At 43.6% G+C, this 27,249-nt stretch overlaps 2 protein-coding genes across 4 annotated transcripts in view; both read left to right on the top strand.

Moving 5' to 3' along the window:
• Positions 1–27,249, top strand: part of LOC138945442 (uncharacterized) — a 387,771-nt gene that overhangs the window by 56,135 nt on the left and 304,387 nt on the right. The window lies entirely within an intron of this gene.
• LOC138945437 (protein FAM43A-like) lies at positions 238–26,808 on the top strand. Of its 3 annotated transcripts, XR_011448998.1 has the most exons (4): positions 238–745; positions 14,410–14,504; positions 20,073–23,020; positions 23,383–26,808. XR_011448998.1 is itself a non-coding variant. In XM_070316865.1 (2 exons), exon 2 carries the CDS (start codon positions 20,100–20,102, stop codon positions 21,129–21,131), a length of 1,032 nt encoding a protein of 343 aa, XP_070172966.1. In that variant the 5' UTR covers positions 240–745; positions 20,073–20,099; the 3' UTR covers positions 21,132–26,808. The 3 variants fall into 3 exon arrangements, 1 of the variants encoding a protein (XP_070172966.1); XR_011448997.1 differs by lacking the exon at positions 14,410–14,504 and having other exon boundaries at positions 240–745; XM_070316865.1 differs by lacking the exon at positions 14,410–14,504 and having other exon boundaries at positions 240–745; positions 20,073–26,808.

Raw genomic sequence — 27,249 nt, 5'->3', positions numbered from 1 at the left:
TGACAGTAGTTTATAGTTGTAAATGACAACCAAAATCAGCTGCAACGAATGACAGTCACTTAGTTTACTTATCAAGAAACGCGACCCACAGACAAACCCTCACCACTGAACCACTATCTCACGGCTCAATAAATCCAGCCAGAGCGACGTCGCCCTATTTTTAGCCCGGGTCAGGACAGGTAAAACGCAATGAGCCAGCAGGCCAGCAAACTGTGTGTGGGACCTAGAAAGGACAAAACCACACTGACAAGCCGTCGACTGAAACCCAACTCCCCTTACCTTTAACACACACACCGCGGCACAGAAACTCGGGGCTGGCTGGCGCACTGAAAACCGTTCGTTCGCTCTTGTGAAGTAGAAAACGAGAACTTCTGTGTGTGTGTGTGTCTGTGTGAGCGCGCTACTGAGAAGAAGGCAGTCTGCTTGTCACTGGTCAAACAACCTCCTGCCATCCTTCCACCTGTGGTCGGACACTGTGGGAAATTCCTCTGTTGGGAAAGTTTTCGCTTCCAGTTGGATTGTCACTGAGTGTCGTCTGCTTAGTTTTCCAGTGCCTGGGCGCGCCATTAGCTCGGGAGTTGATGGGCTTCGGGGAATTTTTGTCGCCACATTTGTTGACAGTGGCTTGCTGTTGTTAAAGTGGATTCTGTGGGAAGTCTATATCTTCATCTACAGTGCTTGGATTGTGTGTACCTGAGTCGACACACCTTGCCCACCTCTGACGTCAAAAAGACCGCTGTTGCAGGTTAGTGAATGAAGTTACATGTGACCACTGTCAACTTTGTAACCAGGAAAATAAAGGTAAAACATCCCGTCACGCGGTTGGTTTAGGGGTCACAAATGACCAAATAATGTTCAATTTTAAAGCTCAACTCAACTCAACTCAACTCAACTCAAATTTTATTGGCTTCAATTTTCATAGAAGAATTTGTCTTGCGCTTGGGAGAAAATAAGAGTATAACATATAAAAACAGCTCATTCCGTCTAGTACTATCTCTAGAATTATTCTTTGCTTTGGAATGAAAAGTATCAAATATTTCTCAATAATGCCACTCATGGTTGTTAGCTTTGAATGTACTGCGCTAAAATTAAACATTACCAGCTTAGGCGTCACTGTTGTAGAACCAGATTCGAACTCTTCCGGACAGTAGAGCTCTAAATCTAATACGGAAGTGATATGAGAATATTTTGATTAATAGTCAGACTAGGAGTGGTATGGTGGCTGTCGGAATGGGGAGCAGGATGACAAACCGACCCTCCACGGTCGTCACTCACCCGTGAAGCACACAACTTACCTAACCGTGCTAACACTAACACTAACAGTCATATGAGGACACAGAGGAGGGGCGGGGACGTAGCTCAGTTGGTAGCGCGCTGGCTTATTTGTAGCCAGTTGGTCGCTATCAGCGTGGGTTCGATCCCCACGTTCGGCGAGAGATTTATTTCTCGGAGTCAACTTCGTGCAGACTCTCCTCGGTGTCCGAACACCCCCGTGTGCACACATGCGCACGAAAAAGATCCCACGTTCACAGCGAAAGTCTCAGGGCTTGGAAAACACGAAGACACGCATGCATCATCTCTCGTCTCTGATTATCATGATCGTATCTCGATACTTTGACGAGACAAACCCAATGCTGGTGTGTCGAAGAAGACAGCCACAGCGGGCTTGTTCGAATCAAAGTATCACACCATATCTTCAGCGTATTACCAATACCTGTCCCAATATAGACCAGTTGGTCTAAGAGGACGTTAAACCCTAATAGTCAGTCACACAGAGGAGAGGTTAAAGGCACACTCCTTCCTGTGAAAACAGTTCGGATCACCGTCTCAGATCTGGTCAGGATTTTATACAGAGGAACCCCCTTTTAAGACCTTTCTTTCTTTTCTTACTTTATTTGGTGTTTAACGTCGTTTTCAACCATTCAAGGTTATATCGCGACGGGGAAAGGGGGGAGATGGGATAGAGCCACTTGCCAATTGTTTCTTGTTCACAAAAGCACTAATCAAAAATTTGCTCCAGGGGCTTGCAACGTAGTACAATGTATTACCTTACTGGGAGAATGCAAGTTACCAGTACAAAGGACTTAACATTTCTTACATACTGCTTGACCAAAATCTTTACAAAAATTGACTATATTCTATACAAGAAACACTTAACAAGGGTAAAAGGAGAAACAGAATCCGTTAGTCGCCTCTTACGACATGCTGGGGAGCATCGGGTAAATTCTTCCCCCTAGCTAACCCGCGTTTTTTTTAAGACCTCCAAACACATACATACTATAATATGAACAAATTCAGGCCTTAAAACTGAGGAAGTCTTAAAATGGGGGCAAATTTACAGAGTTTATGAACAGAAAATCTGAAAAAAGCCAGGTTTTTATAACTACTGTAAAGGAGAGAGTCTTAAATCGGGGGGGGGGGGGGGGTCTTAAAAGGGGGGTTCCGCTCTATTGATCACATACCGAAAATGAACAGCTTGGGTGCTCTCTGTGCCCAGTGGGAGTTTTTATAATGTTATTACGTTTCCATCTGAGTGATCGACAAGAAGAAGAAGAAGAAGATAATGTTATTAAATAATCTTGTAAAAGCCACCTGTTAATTCATCAACAAATCCCAACTCACCACAGCAAGCAGTGAGGATGTTAGCTTTTTGGTATGTGACCAAGTGGAGGGGTGGTCTTACCCCATGTTAAAGCCTGGCCGGATCTGAGTCGGTGATCCGAACTGTTTTCACAAAAAGGTCTGTGCCTTTAAAACAGTGGAATCGCGGTATAAGATTAAACAGTTTTGAAAGAGTGTTGCAAATCATCCAAAGTCGTGAGAACACCCGGAAACATAGACATACACATAGAAAACTTTATTATCTCAAGACGAGAAACTCGGGTGAGGTGTATCACAGTATTACAACCATACAACATAACACGTAAGAACATAAAACAGTAATACCCCTTTCATGCACAGCATTATTTAAACCTTGTGGAGGCGCAAATAGTCAACTCATAATAGTTAAGATTAGGATGATAATGTCAAAACAAATCTCTCTGTCTCTCTCGCTCTGTCTCTTTTTTTATGGGCCCTAATCGTTATCTGTGAGGTCGCAAAATAACAATTATCATCATAGCACTGCAGCAGCATTTTGTCCAACGATTAGAAGATCACGCAGGAGAGCTTGATTGAACAAAACTATATCTGTATCACTTTTCGTGAGAACTGACGGGGTCAACCACGTACAGAGATCAAATGGTTTTAAAGCAGTATTGCAACAGGATAAAATGTGTTAGACATGAAGTGATTAACACTTACGAGAATTTACCCCAGTAACCAAAAACAAGATAACTGTACCACTTCTCAGGAGAACAGACTGCGAGAACACCTGGTTAGTATCGCTAAGAGATCAAAATAATGGTTTTAAAGCAGTGTTGCAACAGTATACCATTAGTTTTGTCTAACATTAACAATACGAGAATTTACGCCGGGAGAGCTTATTAAGTAAGTAAAAACAACATTTCGTATTATTTCTCACGGGAACAGACGGCGAGAACACATATATATATGCTACCAGAGTAGAACCACCACGCAATGAGATTAAATGGCTTTGAAACAGCATTGCACTAGCGTTTATCTAACAATATTACGAGAAGACGCAGGGGGGGAGGGGGCTTAATTAAGCAAAGCATACATAACTGTTACGTCTATCGTTGGATGAGATCAGACTCAGAGCTAATAAAACCTGGTAAGTCAATGGAATCACGCTACTGATAATAATAATAACTGGACATTTTTAAGTGCCTAACCTATGGCTCTAGGCCCTTTACAAAAGAACATATATATATATATAACAGAATAGAACAATTCAAAGTACAACCTACATAAAACAAATTAATCATACAGATACAATTGGACAGTTTTCACAGTCTTATTGCATTAGCATTTGTCGGACGATTAGATAAATATATATATGCAGGACTCTTAAGTTATAAGCTACTACATAACTGTACCGTACTACTTCTCGTGAGAACAGATTGCAAGGACACGTGGTTAATACAGTTTTTAACACAATTGAATAATGCCAGCATTTTTTTTATCGAGGTTAAAACAGTGTTGCGTTAGCATTTATCTAACCATTAATAATAATAATAATAATAATAATAAATGAGCATTTATATAGCGCAACATCATAACTTTACAATTATGCTCTTTGCGCTTGACACATTTAAAATTCAAACACAGTTATACAAGCATTTACATCTACATTCATAGTCAGCAACGCTTGATTAAAAGCATACACCACCATTACGAGAACATGCAGGAGAATCCATAGGCAACAACTACATCAGTTGTAGTTTGTACAAGTTTTTCACGAGAACAGACTTCGAGAACAACGGTGGACAAAGTGGAATCACGCTGGGAGTGGGAGATTAAAGTAAACGGTCTCGAAACAGTACGTGTCACACTAGCATTTGTTTAACAATGAAAGGGACATGCATAACGTTTAGATAATTAACTGCATAACTACAATACGAAATATTGCCCATAAAAGTTACGCATAACTATACTATGATTACCCAGCATTACACTGTATACTAATCGATGAATCATAACCCACTAACTAAACCAGCTGAACTACCACAGTACTTGTTCCGAACGGGAATAAAGTAGAGTAGCTAGTAGTGTCAGCAACATCGCGCGCGGTATTTAGGTTAATCGGATAGAAAATATAATGTTTGTTGTTGAGTTAATGTTGTATTGATCGTGGGCACGAGACAGGATGTAGGCATGTTTAAAATCACACACACATGCACTACAACTACAGTAATACCTGTCTATAACGCCCACCCAAGGGATCGACCAAAAGCGGTCGTATGAACAGGTGGTCGCTATGGAAAGCTACATTACGTAGAAGACAAAATCGTCTAGGATCATTGGGAGGGGTCGTTATGGGCAGGTGGTCGGTCGTTATCAAGAGGTGGCCGCCGAGGCAGGTTGAACAGTAGTACTACCAGTGCAAACAGTAGGTAGCAGGTAACCAGAGCAGAAGTGGCCTACATGTTTGCATCACGGCTTGCGGTATTCAGGTTAACCGGACAGAAAATACAATTCAGTTCCTGCTTTAAACCGCCGGTGTAACGATTACATATTTCCCCCGTGGTCATATTTCCCCCTCGATATATACTTAAGACTGACATGTTGTTTCCTGGTGACATTAAGAAGTGACATTATTTAAGGACGAAAAGCATGTCAGTTTCTTGCATATGAAGAAAATTGGTGGTGAAATTTAATAGATTTCACCCCAAAAATCGATTTCTTCGAAAACGTGTACCGAGTGGTTACGTCCCTTGAATAAGAAGGGAAACATTTTAAGATGAATCAAATTTCTAAGTTAAATAAAAAAAAAAATGGTTGGACAAATTTGGCCCCATGAATGTAAGACCTGTACCTAAGGTCGCTCATCAGTACTATCGAAGGGTGTTTTTTTTTGTTCAGTGTGGAGTTTATACAAGATCAACGAGTCCGAGAATCGAAATATGACCACGGGGAAAGATTGCATCGTCACACCGGCAACTTTCCACCATAAAATCTTCTACTTCTAGGCGGCTAGCTGCCATGCGGAGCGAATAATACGTTTTACTTTTTCGCCGTTTGTCACTCAGCCTGTCACCTGTATATATATATATCTGGATTCTTTCCACGTGTGTTGATGACACGGCTGACTCATCAGCCCCCAGGCCGCGATTGTCGCTGTAAGTGTAAGTGTTACCTGTGCAGGTAAACTAGTGAGGGCACTGGACTGAAACCGCGGCGTCACAGGTGAACAGGTTTACCTGGCCTACTAGTCCTACAGGTGTGGCTGCGGTAAAAGTAAACATCTCTCTTGTCCCCGCGTGGCAGCTGCTGGGGTGACAGTAGTGACACGGCCTTGACTGGGGGGCGAACCATCCCGTCTAAAAGTACAGTGAAACCCCTCTTTTAAGACCCCCTAAGTTAATTTCTAGGGCGTGCAAATTAAGTACCCCTCATCGGAACTTTGGAGGGTCAAAAGGCGAGGATGTCTTTTGAACGTTTTCAACTTTTGGCAGTCAGACCTTCACAAAGGCATTATTTGCAATATCGGTTATAATAATGTACACCTCACGTGTACGTGGGTTCAGATCGGGCAGAAAATGTTTTCGTCTTTGAAGTCCAGCAAAGTGTACGCTCTTGTCCATTCTGCATGGAAAATAACAGACGACTACGCAGGACAACTCAAATTTAGAGGGTCCCGGGTCCCGCTATTTTTAGGTTTAGTGCGTCGCATGACCCCTTTCGGGGATTTCTAGTAAGTTTTTTTGGCTTCTAGTGCGTAAAGGACCCTGTGACGCAGTTTGCGGTGACTTGCGGCTAACAGAAACGTGAAATACACAACACATTGGGTGTATTTTCTTTACGTTACCCGAGGTATATTTCCCATACCGCTTCAATGTCTCCTTCCGAACTATCTTTGCCGTCCAAGTGTCCTCATGCTGACATTGCGAAGAGGTGATAAATCTTGCAGTGAACTTGAAAGATGTACCGAAGTCCGTGAAATGACCTTGCGGTCTGCAGAAGTGGGGCTTTCAAGCAGAATTCAAGATACATAACCTATAACGTCCACCTGCTCAGATTAACCGCCACTGAGAGAGAGTGAGAGAGAGAGAGAGAGAGAGAGAGAGAGAGAGAGAGAGAGAGAGAGAGAGAGAGACAGAGAGAGACAGAGACAGAGACAGAGAGAATCCGACATTTTAATGATTGATTCAAACATTTTTAAACATGCAGCCACAAATTTCACAGTATAAATTTGTCCAAAACGACGGGCCAAGCTTGTTGAACGGCCAGAAGTTGGAGTACGACAGCCTTCACTCCTTTTGCTGCGACTTTTTTTTCTAACCACATCATCTTAAGTCGGCGTAACACCCGGTAGCTTCTCACTAATAGTTTTACCGTGAGGGCGTAAGACAACATGTATTATCATCAACGTTTGTGTGTGTGTGTGTGTGTGTCTGTGTGTGTCTGTGTGTGTCTGTGTGTGTCTGTGTGTTTTGTTGGGTTATGTCTCTTTAAGTGTCCGTGATCTGTCATGGGTGACGGGTGGTGGGGGAGGGGGGAAGGGAGATGAAGTGTTTTAGTTCCTGCCTTTTTCCTCCCCACTGCGAGGTGCACGACCTCTTGTCATGTCCGATTCACCCCGAACCTCCTCTGCTGGCAGGGCTGTGTGTGTATGTGTGTGTATGTGTGTGTATGCGTGTGTGTGTTTTGCGTGCTTCCGTGGGCGTGTGTGTGTGTGTGTGTGTGTGTGTGTGTATATATGTGTGTGTGTGTGTATGTGTGTGTGTGTGTGTGCGTGCGAGCGTGCTTGCGTGTGTGTGTTTTGCGTGCGTTTGTGTGTGTGTGTGTGTGTGTGTGCGTGCGCGTGCGCATGTGGGTGCGTTTGCGTACATGCCTGCATGTGTGCACTCTTCTCCTCTCACTCCAGTTAAACCTAACTTATCTAGGACATCGTTGGAAAACAAAAGTAATGTCTTGGTGGAGAGGAGGACAAGAGACTCAAACGGGAATCACGCAAATAAGAGAACACTACTACGGTACAAGGTCACATAATCCCCCCCCCCCCTCCCCTGACACTCCACGTTTAACTGGGACAAGTTTGGACAAAAAGCAAACACCACTACAGCCATAAGGATAGTGTATGCATTACTCTTGGTTAACAACAGAACAACAAACCCAAGGAGGGATGATGTAAAATGACTAAAAACCACAAGGACGAATACCCCAGACAGTAGTAACAAACATTGTTTATCTAGGACAGTGGTGGAAAAAACCCACTACATCGTCAAACAAAATCCATTACGTCTTAAAAGCGAACACACACACACGACACGAAACACAAAGAAGAATCATAATGTAAACACAAAACCCAACTTGTACAAGAACAAAGTAATGATGCAGAAAAAAGACAGTGGTGCCTATGTTTTACAACCTTTGTGAAAATCCATTACGTCTTAAAAAGCGAACACACACACACGACACGAAACACAAAGAAGAATCATAATGTAAAAAACACCAAAACAACTTGTACAAGAACAAAATGATGACTCAGAAAAAAGACGGTGGTGCCTATGTTTTACAACCTTTGTGCTAGAAACTCTACTTCCAGTGGAATTTAAAACAAAACTTGACTAAATGTAACAACGGGCGGTGCAACTTTCTGTCGACAAATATATTTATCACCACTCCTGTGCGTACCTTGTGACACTTTAGAACGTTGGGTGTACGTAGAGTTTGTCAGTGTCTGGGCAGGTTTTTGACGAGAGGAAGAAGACATAATATTAATTTTATGGAAATTAAAATTTAAAGGTGCTGGTGCTCCGACAAAGCTGACAACGATTATTTTGTTAAAATTATGTTTTCACTAATTTGTTGATTTTACTTTAGCTTTCAGATTACGGAATATGTTTACAAAGCTTTTTGAAAGCAATCGGTCAATAAATGCTTTATTGAGTGGAATGCATTACATTTAGGTAAATTGAAAATCAAGTGTGCTACACACACACACACACACACACACACACACACACACACACACACACACACACACACACACACACACACACACACACACACGCAAACACACACACACGCACGCACACAGAAAACCGCATTTTAAATAAAACTTAATTTAGACGGTGAAAATAAACTCTTAAAATGGAACAACATTTGCTTTGGTGTAAGAAACTGCTTTAGAATGAAACCGACGTTCTGACAAAAGACAATGTTGAAAAATGAAATGACGTTTCAGACTTCTTCTTCTGCGTTCGTGGGCTGAAACTCCCGCGTACACTCGTGTTTTTTGCACGAGTGGAATTTTACGTGTATGACCGTTTTTTACCCCGCCATTTAGGCAGCCATACGCCGTTTTCGGAGGAAGCATGCTGGGTATTTTCGTGTTTCTATAACCCACCGAACTCTGACATGGATTACAGGATCTTTTTCGTGCGCACTTGGTCTTGTGCTTGCGTGTACACACGGGGGTGTTCGGACACCGAGGAGAGTGTGCACACAAGAAAAATGTTCATTCAAAATGAACAGCGTCGATGCAATGTCCACCAAAGATTTATTTTGGGAAGTGTTAAAAGGTTAGGGTCAAAAGTCAATGAATTGCATGTTGTGCTGGATATATAAATTGTTTATTTCAGTCAATGCTTGCTATGAATTGATCAAACAGCCACAAGAAAAAACAAGTCGCGTAAGGCGAAATTACTACATTTAGTCAAGCTGTGGAACTCACAGAATGAAACTGAACGTAGTCCGCCGCTAGTGCAAAAGGCAGTGAAAGTGACGAGCCTGTTTGGCGCGGTAACGGTTGCGCTGTGCTTCATAGCACGCTTTACTGTACCTCTCTTCGTTTTAACTTTCTGAGCGTGTTTTTAATCCAAACATATCATATCTATATGTTTTTGGAATCAGGAACCGACAAGGAATAAGATGAAATAGTTTTTAAAACGATTTCGGAAATTTAATTTTGATCATAATTTTTATATTTTTAATTTTCAGAGCTTGTTTTTAATCCAAATATAACATATTTATATGTTTTTGGAATCAGAAAAGGATGAAGAATAAGATGAACGTAAATTTGGATCGTTTTATAATTTATTTATTTTTTTACAATTTTCAGATTTTTAATGACCAAAGTCATTAATTAATTTTTAAGCCACCAAACTGAAATGCAATACGGAAGTCCGGCCTTCGTCGAAGATTGCTTGGCCAAAATTTCAATCAATTTGATTGAAAAATGAGGGTGTGACAGTGCAGCCTCAACTTGTACAAAAAAGCCGGATATGACGTCATAAAAGACGTTTATAAAAAAAAAAACCCAAAAAAAACGTCCTGGAATATCATTCCCAGGAAGTCTCATGTCAAATTTCATAAAGATCGGTCCAGTAGTTTAGTCTGAATCGTTCTACACACACACACACAGACAGACACACACACACACACACACACACACACACACACACACACACACACACACACACACACACACACACACACACGCACATACACCAAGACCCTCGTCTCGATTCCCCCCTCTATATTAAGACATTTAGTAAAAACTTTTTAATTAAAAAATAGAGCTTGTTTGAAACAGGTAGAAAGGAAGAGTTGATATTGCAATATCTGTACGTGGGAATGTGGTGAAAAAGAGTGCTAAAAGTAGTAAGTCGGCCTCAGATCCATTTCAATTATTTATTGCAGAAAAACAAAATACAAATTAAAAACAAAACCACAGAACCATTACCAGGTGTCATAGGAATGTTTGAAAACAATAGTTTTAATTTTACACTGTAAATACAGGAATCAGAATTAAACACCTCAAATTGGCACATGCATAATGAATCACATGGAATTGCAACAGGGAGATACTGAAGTAATTGGAAACAAACACTTGAAATTGACAGAGAAACAATTGAAAATATATTACTGACATGAGCGTACAATATTTTAATGGAAGTGCATTTTTAGCACGAAGCATCCGCAGGAGGATGCACTAACAATTACATAGTGCCACAAAATGTGTACGGACATTTCACAACCGTGCATTATTAGCACAGAACACATACATGGGGGCGCACAAAACATTATTGTACCATGATGATGATCGGGATTGTTGAAGATCTTTTCTTGTGCAAGGCGCCCCTGTATGACCGCAACTGATCCAACCGGCCGCATCTGAACAAACGACGTCGAAACGGCGCGAAACACGTCCTCTCGGTTGGTCTCGGATTGACTCGGCTCCTCTCGGTCTTTTTTTTTGTGTGTCTTTTTTTCTTTTCCTTATGGTCGGAGTGGTATATTTATGTACATCTTAGATTAAAAAAAAACCCACCCGAAAGCTGTGTTTAATCGTTTCGCGTAAATTGTACATTTTTTTCAGCTTTGAAATTGTTTTGGCTTGGAGAGTCAGCGCGCTTTGGCTTGGAGACTAATTCTCCACAGGCACGTTCTTCCCAACCACAGATACCAGCGTCGTCCGCGACGCTGGAACAAAGTTGACTCTGAGAAATAAATCTCTCGCCGAACGTGGGGACGAACTCACGCTGACAGCGGCCAACTGGATACAAATCCAGCGCGCTACCGACTGAACTACATCCCCGCCCACGTTTCAGACAAAAGAGAACATTTCAACATGAAACAAGTAAAATAGATCAACGAAAATATTTGATAAAAGAACTGAAAAAAAAAACCAAAACAAACGAACAAACGAACAAACATTTTAAAGGCTTAAAAAGGTTTGGGGCAAAACGAGACACTTGGTTTGACCGAAAATAGCACGCGTACCTCCTTTACCGGCGAAGGTTGGGGAAATACGTGTCAGGTTAAGGTCTACGCTTGCATACATTGAAACATATTTTGTCGGATATGCCTGTCACTTGAAGCTGACAGGTTTTAGAACCCCAGACATTTAAACCCCCCGACATTGGTGCACAGGTAAAAAGTTGGCAGTTTTGTTTTGTGGCGGACTGAAGGTATCATCCAGTAAAGTGGCTTCAGTGTAGTTTTCATAAGCTTTTTGTTGTTGATTTTTCGTGACAGGCTGTTTATGTGAAGCGATCTCATGTTTGAGTTTGAGGGGGAAGAGCTAGATAATGCTGGGGAGAGAGGAAGGGGGGAACGTGAGTAATTTTGGATGGACGAGTTTGCTACACGCTCACGGTCCCACACGCACATAATTATGTTCAAAGAAAAACAGACGAAAGGAAAGACAGACAGGTGCACGCACGTACGTAAGCACGCACGCAAGCACGCACTCGCACGTGCGCACCGACGCACGCACGCACGCACGCACGCGCGCACGCACGCACACACGTACACACACACCTACACACACACACACAACCTATACACACACACACACACACACACACACACACACACACACACACACACACACACACACTGACAAACAGACTGACAGACAGGCACAGAAAAAGAAGCAGACAGACAGACACACTGAAACTGTGCTCCGAGGAAATTTGTGTGTGAATGAATTCCGTAAATGCTACTCATGGCTTTTGATGATGTAATTCATCAACAGAAAAACAATTCCAATTTACTACATCAAGCAGTCAGGATGTTCCGCTTTGGTATGTGTCCAAGTGGAGGGCTGGTTTTATTCCATCCAAAACAGGGCAAGATGTCAAATGGTGAGCCCATCTGTTTTCACGAGAAGGGTTGTGCCGTTAAGCGCACACTTTGGAGAGCTTGTCGTTATACGCAGACATGGAATCTTGACAAACTAAGAAAGAATGGATCAAATTTCCCAACTGATGGCGCGTTCTGTTCCGCATACATCAATCGATATGCGTACGTAAACACACATTAATTACCTGCATTCATCGCAGCAGTAAGTTGTATGCATACGCAGTACCTGCCGCAATACCTGCTCTGTGCTAATTGGCAATAAAAAATGGGTAATCATCTCGTCAAATTATCTTTCTACTGGAAGGATTTGAAGCCCACATACAATATATGTATGAACCAAGCGCCGTGAAAGAGCACGCTGTAACATTTCTTCTCATGTGACGGATTCGTAGACCAAGGAACCCATACGATTTCGCCGTATTGTGTACGCATGATTGTCTAGAATACGAGCAGTACGGTGAGGGGAAACAAATACGACAAAAACATTTCCTAGACTACTTTTCTTCACAAGCAAAATCCCGAAGCCGATCCAGTATATTTTGTTACGTGATTACAATTTTTAGCAGTAAACCTTGAAAGAAGCATTTGTTTTAAATAAATTATATTGGTAAACTTAGTTAACGGTGCGACGGATGAGTGTGAAGCATGGTTGAATCATGGATGTTCAAATGATGTGTGGAATACGCTCATTTTTCCCGAAAAGTCACCAAATTTGCTTGAGAATACTCCAAGTTCAAAACAGGGGTTCCCAGGTCTGGATTCGGCTCACCATCTCAGATATGTCCGGGCTTTTACATGGAATAAAACCATGCTTTCACTTGAATACAGATCGAAAATACATATATCTTCTTCTTTTGCGTTCATGGGCTGAAACTCCCACGTACACTCATGGTTTTTGCACCAGTAATGTTTTACGTGTATGGTCGTTTTTAACCCGCCATTTAGGCAGCCACACGTCGTTTTTTGGGGGGAAGCATGCTTGGTATTATCGTGTTTAGATATCCCATCGAAATCTGACATGAGTTACAGGATCTTTTCCGTGCGCACTTGGTCTTGTGCTTGCTTACTTGTATGTGTGTGTGTGTGTGTGTGTGTGTGTGTGTGTATGAGGGTGTGTGTGTGTGTGTGTTTGTATGTGTGTGTGTGTGTGTATGTGTGTGTGTGTGTGTGTGCATGTGTGTGTGTGTGAGTGTGTGTGTCTGTGTGTGTCTGTGTGTGTGTATGTAGGTGTGTGTGTGTGTGTGTGTGTGTGTGTGTGTGCGCGCTCACACTCACACTCACAGGCACTGAGTTTCGTGATGCTTGCGTTCGTGTACGTGACTGGTATGCCATGCCAACGAGTGTATCACACCTATCGTGACTGGTATGCCATGTCAACGAGTGTGTTACACCTATCGTGACTATGTATAACAAGCTGACATTTATAGTGTTGTGGTGCAGTGGTACCTCCGATGTGAGGCTCCTCTGTTGATAGGCCATCTCTGATGAAAGTCCACCGCCTGTTATCTCTTTGTCTTAATCTTTACCAAAGTATATAATACAATATACTACAACTACTATAACTACTGCCAGTACTGAGGATATTCATATGGCGCAAATCATATCATACTTTTAAGCGTCTAACATTCTTTTACATACTGTTAGGAAAAACAAAAACAATTACAAAAACAAAAACAATACAATGCATACACATTTATTGTCTGAGTGTGGTTTACAAAAAGAATTAGTTTTTTTTGGTCATGTTCGTTCCTTTCATAAAAGGCCACTTGCAATGTAGGGACAAAGGTTGTCCTTTGTTCACAGGTACCACTGTACAGTAGTACCTACCTTGACGACCGCCTGCTCAAACCGACCGCCTGCTCAAACCGACCGCCCAAAATGATCGCCGACGAGGATATTTTTCTGTGTTAAGGACCTTTGCATAACGACAGTGCTTTGTCGGTGCCTCAAGGTGGTCGTTAAATACAGGTTCGTCTGTAATTTTCACGCCAGTGAGCCAGTCACATCGACAACGCAAAATGATCCCCAACGAGGGTTTTTCTTGAACAAACTCCCTTCCCATAACGACCACCTGTTTATAACGAGAACTATCCCTTGCGTGGTCGTTGTAGACAGGATAGACTGCAGTTTTCACACCAGTGAGCCAAGTCGCACCACTCCAGCTAAAACCCTGTCGCCTTGTCTGGTCCGCAGGTCTAGGGGAGCTAGGCCTGCAGATAACCAGCACCCAACGGGGAGGACAGACAGACCTACAGGAGGGCAAGACACAAGACGCTTCCTTCCCTTTGGTGAGCTCCCAGCCCTCGTGCAACGCTCAACAGGCGTCTGTCATCATAATCATCATCATCATCATCATCATCATCCGCATCATCATCAGCATGTCCACCGACACCCTCCTCCTTCTCCCCCAGCAGCAGGGAAGGGGAGGGGGTGACTGACTGAGAGGGCCGCGGCATTGTTTGACGCGTTGACACAAGCCCCTGTTGTGTCCGTCCGTCTCGCGAGGTTAGGGTTTTGTGTGTGTCCCTAGCGCTGCTCAAGTTTCGGGGAGCAAGTATATTGCTTGCCGGGCCAAAATAGCGCCTGGTGTTGTCTGCAGGGGATTGCAGGAGCTGTGAGTGTCCGTGCGGCGAGTGTGACAGTTTGTGTGTGACCAGGACGATATTATTACACACGTCGGGGGGGAAGCTGACCAGCACACAGCGCCATGAAAAACACTGGTGCTAGATCCCTGCGCTAGCTAGCTACCTCTCCCTTCCTTCCACCTGTGTGATCGCCACACGGAATCCTCACTGTGAGTCTGCTGATGAGTTCATGATCTTTGTTATCCCCAAACGGAAACCTCAGTGAGATCGCTGATGAGGCCATGAGCTTTGTGATCACTTGACAACTACGGAACCCCGATGAGTTTATCATCGGTGTGATAACAAAACGGATATCTGAGATTATTGGTGATAGCTTTTTGTGGGAGAGCCCATTGACGGTCTGTTATCTTTGATGCGCTGTGCCGAGTATGTGAAGTTTTGATGCACTGTGCATGCAGTTTCAATCACTCTGACGTTGTGTATGCACTGTACGGATCGAATATATGACTTTTGATGCACTGTGCGCCCGTGTGCATGACATTTGGATGCACTGTGCCTGTGTGTATGGTATTCAGATGCACTGCAGATGCACCGTGCCCGAGTGCATACATTTTGGATGTCACACTGTAATTGAGTGTATGCAATTTAGATGCACTGTGACGAGTGTTCGCTAGTTACAACCCATAAGATTTACCTTATCAGCGGAAGACTGTAGACCACACACACACGGCAGGAGACTTCTCACCGTGTGTTGTCGGACAAGCTAAAGCACTCTTGACACGATAAAGAAACCTTTTTGAAGTTGAGTGTGGAGACTCAATTGCACTGAGCATCTGTCAGCGCAGAGTGGTTTATCAGCTGCATTGTAAACCTACTTTTAACCCAGTACAAACTTTAACAAGCCAATCATAAAACTGTTTCATTTTCTTTTTTTTAACCCAGTACAAACTTTCACAAGCCAATCATAAAACTGTTTCATTTTCTTTTTTTAACCCAGTACAAACTTTAACAAGCCAATCATAAAACTGTTTTCTTTTCTTTTTTTTTTAACCCAGGACAAACGTCAACAAGCCAATCATAAAACTTTCATTTTTTTTAACCGAGGACAAACTTCAACAAGCCAATCATAAAACTGTTTCTTTTTTTTAACCGAGGACAAACTTCAACAAGCCAATCATAAAACTGTTTCATTTTTTTATTCGGCGTCTAGTATCAAGCAGTTTGCACCGACTACGAAACGGAAGAAAAGATACATGTAGAATGGAAATTGGTCAACTACTTGACGTTGATTACACAGAGCAGCAGCAATAGCAGCAATTTTCAAAAAGTCAGCGAAGAGCGGAAAGGAGGTTCTGAACATTTAGACAACCACGAAGGAGAAGACAACAGAATCGGAAATAGAATCTTCAAATTGTTTCGCCTTATCTACAAAGGAGCTAAAAGCCAGGATGAAAGTGTAGAAGAAAACAGAATCGGAAATAGAATCTTCCATTTGTTTTGCCATTACCCGCAAAGCAGCTATAAGCAAGGGTGAAAGTACAGTCTTAATGTGTGTGTGTGTCTCACCCAGTTCTTTGTGGGAACAGCACCACCTGTGACGGGATCGATTCGCTGCAGGTGCCAGCTAGGACACACCTGACTTGCTACAGGTGAAACTGTGTGACCTCGTCTGTGCTCACCTTTCCAGTGCTTTGGCTTCCGCAGTGTTTGACCTGGTTAGCACAGCGTGATCCTTCCGCAGTGTTTGACCTGGTTAGCACAGCGTGATCCTTCCGCAGTGTTTGACCTGGTTAGCACAGGGTGATCCTTCCACAGTGTTTGACCTGGTTAGCACAGGGTGATCCTTCCGCAGTGTTCGACCTGGTTAGCACAGGGTGATCCTTCCGCAGTGTTTGACCTGGTTAGCACAGGGTGATCATTCCGCAGTGTTTGACCTGGTTAGCACAGGGTGATCCTTCCGCACCTCTGCTGTGCTCTCCTGCAGTGCTCGGACACACCTGGCTTACTACAGGTGAAACTGCGACCTCGTCTGCGCTCACCTTTACACTGCTTTGGCTTCCGCAGTGTTTGACCTGGTTAGCACAGGGTGATCCTCTCACCCCCTCCCTCACTCCCCCCTTCCTCACTCCACTCTCGCTATCCCCCCTTCCTCCCCCCAACGGATCAATAGCCTCGGCAAATAGCGGTCAAAATACACCGACTGTGGGAACACGAGGCTGGACATTCCTTCAGCAAACAGGGAGCTGAGGTAATCTCTCTCTCCCCAGTGAGAAGCTGACTTTTGGTTGCCCAGGTAAAAGTGCCCAGCCTTCTATATCACTGTCAGGTGTTTTTTTGGGGCCGAGATTACGGTACCTTTTGTTTGGCTACTCTGTGATTACTTTCTTCCGGGTGATCAAAATTACTTTCCTACAACTCTTTTGTGATTACTTTTGTTGGTGGTAATCCGGATTAATTGTCTGTAAACTGCAGCGTGATTACTTTTCTCGTGTTGATCAAGATTACTTTTTTGCAATTCCTGTGTGATATCTTTCCTCGGTGTTAATCATCATTTTCACGCAATTCCTGAGTGAGAACTTTCTTCGTGTTAATCATCATGTTCACGCAATTCCTGTGTGATAACTTTCCCCTTGTTAATCAAGATTACTTTCATGCAATTCCTGGGTGATAACTTTTCTCGTGTTAATCATCATTTTCACGCAATTCCTGGGTGATAACTTTCCTCGTGTTAATCAAAATCATTTTCACGCAATTCCGGAGTGATAACTTTCCTCGTGTTAATCAAAATCATTTTCACACAATTCCTGAGTGATAACTTTCCTCGTGTTAATCATGGTTTTTCGCAATTTCTGGGTGATAACTTTCCTCGGTGTTCAAGATTACTTTTTTTCGAACTGCGTTGGGAATACACTTCTCAGTGCTAATCACATATAGACAGTCACGACTTTGACTTTATCGTGAGCATAACGACGAGCTTCGATTGACACGGACCTTGTTTGATTGTGCGCATAGTTGGTTTATCTTTGCGTGTCAAGGCAATCTTTTTCCAGGAAAAGGATAACTCAGCTAGCACAGTCACATCATTTCAGTGACCTGAAAAAGATACACGACTATCTGGGACTCATTGTTGAACAGTGGATTTTGTGTGAGTGTGTGTACAGAGATAATACAATTCTCCATTGACTCATGATTCCGCCGACAGCGTGACATTCGAGGCGGAGTGAGCGGTAGGTTCCTCTCTTCCTATAAAGTTGCCGACTTTCAACACTTTGTTTTTGTCTGCTAAGTGAGACTATGCAAACCATGACCGTCGAATTTGTGAAGAAGTGTTCACTTTTGCGGAGTTTTGCGGGTTTATTGACAAACATACACGCCCACGGGCAGACAGACCGATAGACCGGCAATAGCAAAGGCAGACACAGAGACACACACTCACAGACAGACAGACAGACAGACAGACAGACAGACAGACGATCTGATTGACGGCGTGAGCTGTTCAATGACAAAATACTTCGAGAAGGAATACTATTACATGAGATTGAGATACATGTAAAAGAAAAGAACAAAAACAAAAACAAAACAAAGCTGTATAAAAAAAAAAACCACCATTGACTCAGCACAAATGACTTTTGTGTTGCAATAATCAGTCGCATCACAAAAATCTGCAGATAAACGTATCTGCCGAGTTTGTTTTTATGACGGGTAGTTTGGAACACTGACTGAAACTTTTGAAGACCCGAGGTTGTTCTTTGTGATTGCTCTACAGGGAGGACGTCAGCCGGCTTTGTTTATCTCACACAAACTTCATACTGACTATTCCCCTCCCCTCCAAAGTGCTGCTCATCGAACTTTGGACCACGTATTCCCCCCTTGGATTCTAATTTGTAATGAGAAATGGTATTTTGACTTTGAAATTAGCTTCAACGCAAAATAGTTATTTTCTTATTCAAAGGACGAAGCCGCTCGGTGCGTTTTCGACTAAATCGAATATGGTGTAAAATCGATCGAGTTACATCACAAATCTGCTTCAGTTGCAATATCTTGACATGCTTTTCTCCCTCAAGATAATTGTACCGCTTGAAATTGGCGGAGAAACATTCAGTCTGAAGTTAATTTTGGCTGACGCCTGGCGGACGTCCTCCCGATAGCTGCATGTGTTCTTTGTAACTATCAAGGATACTTAATAATTCAGTTGGCCGCCGTCAATTAATTTCAGTTGGCCGCTGTCAGCGTGAGTTCGATCCCAGGTTCGGCGGAAATTTATTTCACAGAGTCAACTTTGTGTGCAGACTCTCTTCGGTGTCCGAACCTCCCCCCGTGTACACTACATTGGGTGTGCACGTTAAAGATCCCACGATTGACAAAAGGGTCTTTCCTGGCAAAATTGCTTAGGCACAGTTAATAATTGTTTACCTATACCCGTGTGACTTGGAATAATAGGCCGAAATGGCTGCAATCTACTGGCCGTATAAAATTTCATCTCACACGGCATCACTGCATGCAGAGCGCCTAGAACTGTACCCACGGAATATGCGCGATATAAGACTCATTGATTGATTGATTAATATGAATCGAAATAATTTGATGTACACTTAGTCTTTGCTGACATTCAAGACGCGAAAACAGCCTCTATTCTATGTTGCGTTTTGCTCTGCTAATAAGCAATAACAAAATGCCTTTATACTTCGATACTAAAGACCTGATTTTGTTCTTCGTAGTTATTCAGTATACTGAATTTACTGTCAGTCGCCCACATTAGCCCAGTGGAAGTGACGTCACATGCTGAAAGGAGAGTTTACTCTTTCAGTTGATTCAGTGTGACGACGAAGCTCACACGGGTCTAAACCGGGAAATTGCCACTTTATTTGGTTTGAACAAAACATTATTCAATTTTAATATCGTGACATACAAAATATATTACATAGAGGATCCGAGCTCAAGCATAACATTTATATGAACGAATATTGCCACTTTATTTTATTTTGCTATTTAGGATTCCATTGGCCTTATGCGTCTTCTTCATAAGCGCCGAGACTTACACACAAACAATGACCTAATTTTTGTTTAACTTTGTGTGTTATTTAGGATTGCCGAGACTTACACACAAACAATGACATAATTTTTGTTTAACTTTGTGTGTTATTTAGGATCGCCGAGACTTACACACGAACAATGACATAATTTTTGTTTAACTTTGTGTGTTGTTTAGGATCGCCGAGACTTACACACGAACAATGACATAATTCTTGTTTTACTTTGTGTGTTATTCAGGAGCTCCGAGACTTACACACATTCAAGATGACGACCAAGTCCAAGATCAGTTTCTTCGGCTGGCGGAAGAACCTTCAGATCAGCGAGCAGGACCCCTCCTACAAAGTGCGTTACCTAGGCAACGTTCAGACCGCCATGATGAAGGGGGAGGGCTGCGTGGACAAACCGATTAACACCATCTGGAACAACTACATGCGGTCCCCCCACCCCGGCCTGGAGATGAAGCTGGTCCTCACAGGGTCCGGCCTGAAAGCATACACCAAGGAGCAGGGTCTGACCGAGTATAGAGCTCACAGGATCTCCTACTGCATCGCCCACCCCAGCTACCCCAAGCTGTTCGTGTGGGTGTACCGCCACGAGGGCAAGAAGATGAAGATGGAGCTGCGCTGCCACGCTGTGCTGTGCAAGTCAGAGGCCAAGGCCAAGGCCATTGCCCTGCAGTTACACGAGAAGCTGTCCTTTGCGCTCAAGGAATTCCAGCGCGAGAAGCTGAGGAAGCAGAACTCACGCCTGACGCTGCAGCGGACCAACTCGCTGCCGAAGCAAGGCTCTGTTCTCCCGCTCCGCAAACAGCTCCTCAGCACGGCGAACAACTTCAAGCCCCCGGCCAGCAAGTCCACAGGAGCTCCCAAGCTGGGCGCCATTCACGAGGACCACGAGGAGGAGGAGGAGGAGATGCGAAGGTCGCTGGCAGAGGTCTTGGAAGAGGAGGAGGAGGACGACAGCTTCAACGAAGGGATCGACTTGGACAGCGCGGGGTTCCGCCCGGCAGCCATGCTGGAGGCCCTCAACCTGGAGTCACCGGAGGCCATGGGCGAGGACTTCATCTCAGAGCCCATCATCGACGTGGAGTGTGGCAACGACATTGAGCAGCTGCGCTGTGACCGCGACGTGCAGTACTGCGTGCACGAGGCAGCCGACTCGGACGAGGAGAGTGCGGAGTCCGGTTTTCACGACCAGGACGAGCGGGCGCAGGCGGCGGTGGAGGAGGATGTCGACGCGGACGAGGTGGAGGTCGTGCTCAACCCTATCGGCGACGAGGCCGACAGGCCCTTGTAGCCACCGGCTGTTGTGGGGGACAGGACAATGTAGCTTCTTGGAGCTGTGAGCTGAGAGGCTGGCCTGTGACGTTGGCTACGTCTCCTTGTAGCCACTGGCGGTTGTGAGGGACAGGACAATGTAGCCACTGTGCGCTGTTAGCTGTGAGCTGTGAGGCTGGCCTGTGACGTTGGCTACGCCTCCATGTAGCCACTGGCGGTTGGGAGGAACAGGACAATGTAGCCACTGTGAACTGTGAGCTGTGAGGCTGGCCTGTGACGTTGGCTCTGATTCCTGGTAGCCTGAGGTTGGCCTTTCTGACTCATAAGTTGACCCCAGATTGAAGAAATTGACTCTAACACTCGAGGGGTCTCTCACTCTCAGCCCTTTCAGCCATTGTCTTCTGCGACAGGCTGGCTGTGACCATGACTCCGAACTCTGCAATGATGGGTCTTTCTGACTCACGAATGAACCCAAGAGAGAAGAGGTTAACTGTAACACCCCCAGAGGCCAAGGCACTTGCAACTGGAGGGGCTGGCCGAGGATACTAGCTCTGACTCCTGGAGCGACTGTTGTGAGCATTTGACACTGCCTCTCAGACTATAGTTAGTGTGAGAGTGAAGCCGTTAAGTTGTGTAGGTTTTTGGTCTCGACTGTGCGTGACGTTTCCACGGTCTCAGGCTTGTTAAGCGACTGTTATGGGAGGCTGGCCTTCGACACTGACTCTCACTCTTGAGTTAACCCCACGTTAGCTCTGACTCTGGAGTAAACCCGAGTGTTAAGCTGTCTGGTTGTGCGAGGCTTTGAAGCAGCAACTGTTGGAAGAAGGGGTGTACCGAGGCTATCCTTTGACACTGCACTAAGACCCAGAGCATAGAAGTCAGCTTTTGCAGGACCGAGAGTTTGCCTATAACTTTAAGTTGCACTTTTACATTGTGCGGGATACGTGAGGTTGACTAGGACGTTTGAGTTCACCCGACAGTTAATCTGTAAGGTCGTACATGAATCGGAGGTTTTAGTGTGATGCTGAATTATGACAAGTCATGGAGTACTCAGGTATTAACTACGACAATGACCCAGTTTACCTGTCCAGCTACGTAAATAATGGAGATTAATAATGACACCGAGTTCACCTGCCTGGTTGTGTGAAAAACTGGGACTGACCTTGAACTTGACAGTGAAAAGGTTAGAGCTGTCAGGCCGATTATCTGCACAAGACATTGTCTTTCTCTTGACATTGAACTGACCTCTACGTGAACTCCTGAGACGACCGAAGCTGTAAGTGTAAGCTTTAGAAGCGATGAGTCGGCGTGTTAAGTTTTCTACAACGCAGTGCTTTCCATTGGCACAGATACTAATGCATTCCATTGCCTCTGCATTTTGGGCTTTACATTGGATATTGTACATTCTATGGACACTGAATATTGTGATTTCCTGGGACACTGATTATTGTGAATTCTATGGACACTGAATATTGTGATTTCCTCGGACACTGATTATTGTGAATTCTATGGACACTGAATATTGTGCTTAACATTGACACTGAAAATGTTACTTTATATTGGCACTGAATAACGTGTGAGTCGATCTTCCAACCTTTCTCTTCCTGAGTATATCTGGGACATTTAGATGGCTTGAGTTCACCTATCCTTCACCTTTGACACGGAGATAGTCTATGACATTAAAGTAACCTGAGGTTTGTCCAGCTTTGTTTCCTGCGATGACAGATAAGTACCATTGAGTTCTGGAGTGAAAAGTGCCTACCACGGATATTTACACCAGGTGATGAAATGAGTACAAATGACTGTGACATAAGAGGTTTGCTGAGACACTGAGACCAACAGAGATAGTCTATGACATTAAAGCAACCAAAGGTTTGTTCAGCTTAGTTTCCTGCGATGACAGATAAGGCCAAAAAAAAAATTGTCTGTTTCTGGTAACATGGCTAAAAAATATAGGGTCGGTAGGTCGAAATTTTTTTTTTTTTTTATTTTTTTTTTTAACCCCAAATGTAGACCAATAAAACTAACTTTAAAAATCGCGCAAAGAGACTGGATTCACTATACATAGAGACAAGACACTCAACACATTTACAAATCGTCAGCGGACTTTCGTTTTCACACGTTTTTGTTGTTCATTTTCTCACCCTGTCCTTTACCACCAAAAAAAATAAAAAATTGTTGAGTTTGGAAAAAAAAAGTTTAGGGTCGGCGCCGAAATTTAGGGTCGGTCGGGTGACCAGAAACAGACAATTTTTTGTTGTTGGCCTAAGTACCATTGAGTTATAGAGTGAAAAGTGTCTACCATGAATACTGACACTAGGTGATGAAATGAGTACAAATGACTGTGACATAGAGGTTTGCTGAGACACTGAGTTAAGATGTTGGTATATTGCTAGAAGTTAGAAAATTACAAGCTGCTACGCCAAAGTTATCCATGACATTTATACCTGTGAATTTACCTGTGATGTTTCTGACTGTGTAGTTGACTCTTGGTGTTCGGTTGACCTGTTGGACTGTCTGTAACTCTACACTGAGCTCACCTGTACCTTTAAAGACACCTGTAACATTGCTAGGTTGCCACCAACGTTTAGACTTTACAAAGACTGCCTCGGTCAGCCAATCTTTCCTGCACGATAGGCCTTCTACATACTTAAGCTGTCCTGGAGACAGACAAAGATCAGAGATACTGTACAAGAGACTCTTAACTCTTTTATGTTTGTTTTTCTGTGGAAATTAAAGCCAGACATGGTAGCATCGACGAACTCACTTGATACCAAAATCAGCAGAATGTTATCTTATATATATATAGATCTCTTGGAAGACTGTTCCAGTCGTTCTCGTGTTGTTGTGCACTTTTGAAACCCTTTACTATTAACGGAGCCGCAGCGTGTACTGCCACATGTGAAGCAGTAACTTGTGTCGCATCCCAAGCACTTATGACAGACTTTTGCCAGCAGGTAAACTGGCTGCAGAATTTCGTATTGTTGTCTCAGGTTGTTGAGAACTCTGGAGTTGGCTCGGACATGGAGTTGACTGTGACCCGAGAGTTCACCTTCGAGGTTGAGTGGGACACGAGGATTACAATTTGCAGAATGTGTTGTTACACGGAGAGAAAGGCTGTTTGTACTTACGGGGCTAACCCGTGTTGCTGTGGCGAAACATTGCACAGCTTGTTTGAACCACATAGCTGTTGGAGCGATTATGTTAGTCGGTTGTCACGTTGTTGCGCGAACTTGTGGGGCCATCGTGTTGCGGCCACACACTTGGGGATACAGTGACAAGACATTAGCTTGACCTAAAAAAAAAACTAAAGGGGGGAGTTAACGTCCTCTCAGAAAATGTTTCTATTTGGGACAAGAATTGGTGATACGCTAAGGATAGCTTGACCTCCTCCACTCTGGACGTTTTCATCTGTCCGTGGTGTGACGTCAAGGACGATGATAATACGTGTTGTTTAACGCCCTCGCGATAAAACCTTTAGGGGAAATGTGAAGTCAAGGTAATGGGGCAAACGACTTGACAACTGGGTGACCTGCACAGCGGGCGAAGGATTTTAATTTTTACAACTAGGTGACCTACGCATGTAGCAAGCACTGAGCGCGATAGTTCAGTTGTGATGTCAACAAAGGCGAACTTCTTCACGCCTGTGTGACGTTGATGGCGCATTGTGAAGTGTCTGGGCCCGATGTACAGTGACAGCTCGTGCTGCCCGGACTGGTCAGTGTGTGTGACAGGTGTTACTGACCCAGCATGGCAAGACGATCACCTGTCGTACTGTCAGCGAGAAAAACAATTGCCTAGGACAATGTTGTGATGGAGGTCACAGGCCCATTACCGCAAAACATAGAGTGTGACTTTCACAAACAGCGAGAGAGACAGTCTATTCTGGCAATGTTGTGACATAGGAAATAGCCCGAATATTGCTACATAAACACCTGACTTACTTACAGCGATAGAGACAGTCTATTCTGGCAATGTTGTAACATATGATATAGCCCGAATGTTGCTACATAAACACCTGACTTACAAACAGCGAGAAAAAACATTCTCATCCGAAAGTGTTGTGACACAGGCAGCCGGAACATGGCTACATAACCACCTAACTTACACTACAGACAGTGAGAGAGACAGTCTACTTCGACAGTGTTGGGACAGAGGCTACACATAGCCCCAGCATGGCTACATAGCCACCATGGCTACATAGCCACCTGACTTACACACAGTGAGAAAAAAATATTCTCTTCCGACAGTGTTGCGACACAGGCTATAGCCCCAGCATGGCTACATAACCATCTGACTTACAGACAGTGAGAAAAAAATCATTCGCCTCCGAAAGTGGTGTGACACAGGCGAAAGCCCCTGCATGGCTACATAACCACCTAACGCACACCACAGACAGTGAGATAAACATTCTCCTCCGAAAGTGTTGTGACACAGGCTATATAGCCTTAGCACCTGAACACAAATAGCCCTTCTTTCAGGAAGTAATAATAAACAACAACAAACACAACAACAGTCTCCCAAGAGCAGTGTTGGGGAAAATGTTCCAGCCCCAAGTTACGCAAGACTCTTCGCTTGTGTTACACTTACATACTTTGTAACAGTCTTCGTAGACACCTGTGCATGTATGTTTTAAGTGTTTGAACAGTCTTTCAAAACGCCGATGTGTTACAGTATTTTTCTGTTTCTTTTCTTTTACTTGATAGAGTGAGAATCGGGTTTCTTACTGAGTCTTTCCACTGTTTTCAGCAGCTTACATTGATGAGTTACAAATTATTTCTTGTTGTACCGCCAGCCAGGCTTTCCAGAAAACTGTTGTAAAATAAAGTGCCATTTTGTAGCCCTCTGCCCTAGGGATGTGTATTTTAATTACTTTTTGAAAAAAAACCTTCCTGGATTCGCGACATTCTGTACACTATTCTTCCACGTAAGTTCTGTCAGTGTCGTTATTTCCAGCACCTACTCTTGTGACGATATTGTTTCTGTATTTCGAGAATTTTCTCCCCAGGCAATTATATAACCAGCAAGTGTATACTGAGTTCAAATGAGGGTGAAACATTTTCTACCTGAAACGAGAGCACAGCCGGCAAGTGTTTAATCAATGTAAGTGGCAGTAAAGCATCTTCTGTTTGAAACGATAGTTTGGCTAACAAATTAAATGTCAAGGTATCGATTGAACATTGGAATTTTCTTCTTTGGGTCATGTGACGTCAGAGTCCGACAAAAACTCACATGTAGGCGGATAGTCGATACTAGAAAAGATAACATGAACATTAAACATACCAAAGATAACATTCGTTAAATTGACTTCTAAAAGTGGCTGAACATCTGTAAAAACAACAACAAAAACTCTGTTTGTTTTTTAGTTGTAACACGCAAATGGCATAAAAATCAGCTTTTTGTTTGTTTGTTCCGTTTGTCCACACAGGGCAAAAGAAGATAGAGGATTTGGTATTGTTGTGAAGTGATATTGGAGATAGATTCTCTATTTGTGTGTGTGGTTTATTTTTGTCCTTGGCACAGAACTAAGTGGAGGTTTGTTTTAGAATGTGGCATAACGAATGATACTTGTCAACAGTTACAGAAACATTATGACTTACAGATCATGACAGCTTTATTTTGACATGTGTGTAAAGTGTGTGTGTGTTTCGTATTCAGAGAGCTGGAGAGGGAGAGGGAGAGGGAGGGAGAGGGAGGGGGAGGGAGGGAGGGAGGGAGGGAGGGAGAGAGAGAGAGAGAGAGAGAGAGAGAGAGAGAGGGGGGGGGGGGGGAAGGGAGGGAGAGAGGGAAGGAGAGAGAGAGAGAGACAGAGTGAGAGAGGCAAGGATGAGAGAAAGACAGAGACAGAGAGAGGAAAGGAGAGACATTGCTTGACGTATATATATTTCTGAAATGCTGATTTGAGAGTTGGAAAGCCAAGAGGGTTTACCCACACATTCCCAGGGTTGTTTCAGATGCCTTCTTTTTCTTGTAAACCTTATAGTCATTAAAGCACGTTGGGTATATCCAGGCTTTTACATAGAGAAACAGCAGCCAATCCACTTGTATACATAAAAAAAAAATCGACAGCGTTGTTGCTCTGTGCGCAATGGGAATTTTTGGATGAGTCAGTCAGTGTCGTGTTTTTTTTTTTTTTT

The sequence above is a fragment of the Littorina saxatilis genome, linkage group LG13 (assembly GCF_037325665.1).
Source record: "Littorina saxatilis isolate snail1 linkage group LG13, US_GU_Lsax_2.0, whole genome shotgun sequence".
NCBI lineage: Eukaryota > Metazoa > Mollusca > Gastropoda > Littorinimorpha > Littorinidae > Littorina > Littorina saxatilis.
Note: the sequence above shows the minus strand (reverse complement) of the source record. Positions and strands in the feature narration are given on the sequence as shown.

Bases quoted from the DNA above. Each gene is read 5' to 3' on its own strand.
- LOC138945437 (XM_070316865.1), top strand. From the start codon at position 20,100: ATGACGACCAAGTCCAAGATCAGTTTCTTCGGCTGGCGGAAGAACCTT.